Below are 4,213 nucleotides of genomic sequence, written 5' to 3' on the forward strand. Positions count from 1 at the left end.
TGAGCATTTAATGTTTAATACTTCCTTTAAAATCACCATAATAGTATTAGAAATGAAACACCGAAACTAGTAAGCAAGATAATTGCATCACAATTTTTCCATGTGAATTTTTTTAATGGTTGATTACTAAAATTAACTTATAATAAAGACAAAATTTTAATATTGTGATAAATTTAGAATTTAAATTTCATATCAATGGTATTATAAAGTTGACTTAATTTTGTCACATTTTTCTTTGGGAAAATTTTGAAATGTTTTATCTCTAAAATTAATATGTAATAAAGTGATATTGTTATAGGGAAGTAAATACATAATTTAAATTCCATATTGTGATGTTTTTTGGTTGACTTATTTTTGAATTATTTTTCCATTGAAATTCGTTAAAAAATTTAGAATAGGAGGTTTAAACTTTTTGGCGGGATTTCTAATGATTCCATATTTGAAATGGCATTGACCAAAGTGGAAAACCCTTGATTTTACATATATATATAATAGAGACAAACATGATTGTTCTTAGAGAATTTCAAAACTAAGATCTTGGTCATCAATGACTTATTCAAGATTAGTGAAATGGGCAAGTACCAAGAGAAGAGGCATTCGTAAAGGTCCCAACTCTACCGCTTCCCTAAAATCTCTTCCAAAAGACTTGTTAGTAGAGGTGGTTGAAACTGTGGCCTCACACTCCTTCACCGACCTTCACACCATCAAACAGTGCTGCAAAGAGTTTCTAAATGCCACTGAAAATAGATACGTCTTGCAAAGCGTTTCTTTGGACACATTCCCGTTAATCCAGTGGCTTCCGAATAACAAAGCATCATTTTTCTTAAATCGCTGCAGGGAAAATGAAAACGTTGAAAGCTTGTACCGAGAAGGGCTGAGGAAATATTTTGGTAATGCAAATGGAAAGATAGATGGCCTTTGCATCATGAATAAAGCTGCTCAAAAGGGTCACAATGAAGCAAAATATGTGTGGTATGATTTCATTATGCTCTGGAGATGATGAGTTGAGAAAACAAGGACTTGAATATATGCGTTTTCTGAGGAAGTCCAAGTGTGTCGTGCGTTGCAGAAAAAAAGTTAAACAATTATTGGTCTCTTTGTGGAAAAAGCCTGGAATGCTAAACCCCAATCTGAGTCCACTATGCAAATTCAAGAGCACATGCAAAGGATGGAGAGTGAAGACAGGTAGATGGGTATTACTAGATGATGATGACGACGATGACTTGGGCTTGTGTGAACATTGTAGATGGGACCATGAGTTGAAATTATTTTATCATTTATTCAATGTTCATTAGTTATATAATTTCATTAATTTGTTTGAATTGGTTTATGATTTTTGTGATCAATTTTATTCTCAACCACCAAGATATTGAACTAAACATAACATAATGTGCTATCGTGTATTGTTGAAGTTCGTATGATTTATATCTTTATTTATCCAAGTCCTCCATACGATACTAATATTCACTAGATTTATACATATAGTGAATATTGTTACAAAGTGTCAATCATATGAATATTTTTACTAGAAATAGTTTACTAAGTAATTTGACTAAAAAATGAACTAGAATACCGTGTAACACATGAGTCTTCACACTATTTAACTACATCAGATAGGCTTTTTCAGCCTGGGTTCATGTTTGGTTTTTTTATTATATGTTTTAATTCTAATTTTTAATTTCTAGCCTTTAATCTTCATCAATATTACTTGCATTTATAGATTGTCAACATAAGCAAATATAATATCCAAACTAATTATTTGTTATACTACATGGTACATATATAATTTGTCAAAACTAATATAAACTCTTTCCACGTTTAAAATAACTATTTAATGTGTTTTCAAAAATCGTCATCTAGATATTAGGAAATATCTTCCAATAAAAACAAGGGAAACCAATTTTATCACATTTTGTCTTCATCTAATTTATCTACTGATATTTTATTAAAGTTAACGTTTAATAAATGAGACATTATTATAGGATGCTATATTTTTCCAACTCTTGATTTGTTATAAATCGTTAAAGCCAAAATTATACATTCTTTCCAAATTGACTAATTTGTATGTAACAGATCCTCTAAAATCAAAATGTGTATATTTTAGAAAGATCTACCACTAAAGGTAGGTAAGGGCATTTTATTACATTTTGTCATCATGTGAGTTTAATAACTTTTTTTACTACATTTAACGTGTAAAAAAGTGAATATTATTATAGGACGATGATAATTTCAAACTATTAATATGTTTTACTACCGACATAAATTGTCAGCGCTAAAATTCTAAATTTGTTTCATGTTAATCAATCATCAATAATAACATTTGATAAAATCATTATTTTTGTAATAGGAATGATACACAAATAAAAATTAGGCATGGGAATATTATCACATTCATGGTCAAGTAATTATAGTTAAATTTTATTACTAAAATTCTTGTGTGATAAATTGGATAGTAATATAGTGTCATAAAAGTTTTATAAAAAAATTAATTTGTTATGCTAGCAATATAATTTGCCAAAAATAAATCAATAAATTAGTTTCATGTTGAGCATTTAATGTTTAATACTTCCTTTAAAATCACCATAATAGTATTAGAAATGAAACACCGAAACTAGTAAGCAAGATAATTGCATCACAATTTTTCCATGTGAATTTTTTTAATGGTTGATTACTAAAATTAACTTATAATAAAGACAAAATTTTAATATTGTGATAAATTTAGAATTTAAATTTCATATCAATGGTATTATAAATTTGACTTAATTTGGTCACATTTTTCCTTGGGAAAATTTTGAAATGTTTTATCTCTAAAATTAATATGTAATAAAGTGGATATTGTTATAGGGAAGTAAATACATAATTTAAATTCCATATTGTGATGTTTTTTGGTTGACTTATTTTTGAATTATTTTTCCATTGAAATTCGTTAAAAAATTTAGAATAGGAGGTTTAAACTTTTTGGCGGGATTTCTAATGATTCCATATTTGAAATGGCATTGACCAAAGTGGAAAACCCTTGATTTTACATATATATAATAGAGACAAACATGATTGTTCTTAGAGAATTTCAAAACTAAGATCTTGGTCATCAATGACTTATTCAAGATTAGTGAAATGGGCAAGGACCAAGAGAAGAAGCACTCGTAAAGGTCCCAACTCTACCGCTTCCCTAAAATCTCTTCCAAAAGACTTGTTAGTAGAGGTGGTTGCAACTGTGGCCTCACACTCCTTCACCGACCTTCACGCCATCAAACAGTGCTGCAAAGAGTTTCTAGATGCCACTGAAGATAGATACGTCTTGCAAAGCGTTTCTTTGGACACATTCCCGTTAATCCAGTGGCTTCCGAATAACAAAGCATCATTTTTCTTAAATCGCTGCAGGGAAAATGAAAACGTTGAAAGCTTGTACCGAGAAGGGCTGAGGAAATATTTTGGTAATGCAAATGGAAAGATAGATGGCCTTTGCATCATGAATAAAGCTGTTCAAAAAGGTCAAAATGAAGCAAAATATGTGTGTGGTATGATTTCATTATGCTCTAGAGATGATGAGTTGAGAAAACAAGGACTTGAATAAATGCGTTTTCTGAGGAAGTCCAAGTGTGTCGTACGTTGCTGAAAAAAAGTTAAACAATTATTGGTCTTTTGTGGAAAAAGCCTGGAATGCTAAACCACAATCGGAGTCCACTCTGCAAATTCAAGAGCACATGCAAAGGATGGAGAGTGAAGACAGGTAGATGGGTATTACTAGATGATGATGACGACGATGACTTGGGCTTGTGTGAACATTGTAGATGGGACCATGAGTTGAAATTATTTTATCATTTATTCAATGTTCATTAGTTATATAATTTCATTAATTTGTTTGAATTGGTTTATGATTTTTGTGATCAATTTTATTCTCAACCACCAAGATATTGAACTAAACATAACATAATGTGCTATCGTGTATTGTTGAAGTTCGTATGATTTATATCTTTATTTATCCTAGTCCTACATACGATACTAATATTCACTAGATTTATACATAAAGTGAATATTGTTACAAAGTTTCTAACATATGAATATTTTTACTAGAAATAGTTTACTAAGTAATTTGACTAAAAAATGAACTAGAATACCGTGTAACACATGAGTCTTCACACTATTTAACTACATTAGATAAGCTTTCTGCCTGGGTTCATGTTTCATTTTTTTATTATATGTTTTAATTCTA

General features: G+C 29.8%; 2 protein-coding genes across 2 annotated transcripts; both read left to right on the forward strand.

Moving 5' to 3' along the window:
- The first annotated feature begins 547 nt into the window (after nucleotides 1-547).
- Nucleotides 548-1,000, forward strand: LOC130719296 (putative F-box protein At1g67623). The gene has a single exon (XM_057569922.1). The coding sequence runs from the start codon at nucleotides 548-550 to the stop codon at nucleotides 998-1,000; it is 453 nt and encodes a 150-aa protein (XP_057425905.1).
- Nucleotides 1,001-3,091: 2,091 nt separating this feature from the next.
- Nucleotides 3,092-3,574, forward strand: LOC130719297 (uncharacterized). The gene has a single exon (XM_057569923.1). It carries the CDS (start codon nucleotides 3,092-3,094, stop codon nucleotides 3,572-3,574), a length of 483 nt encoding a protein of 160 aa, XP_057425906.1.
- Nucleotides 3,575-4,213: the final 639 nt, after the last annotated feature.

Source organism: Lotus japonicus, chromosome 5 (genome assembly GCF_012489685.1).
Source record: "Lotus japonicus ecotype B-129 chromosome 5, LjGifu_v1.2".
Taxonomy (NCBI): Eukaryota; Viridiplantae; Streptophyta; class Magnoliopsida; order Fabales; family Fabaceae; genus Lotus; species Lotus japonicus.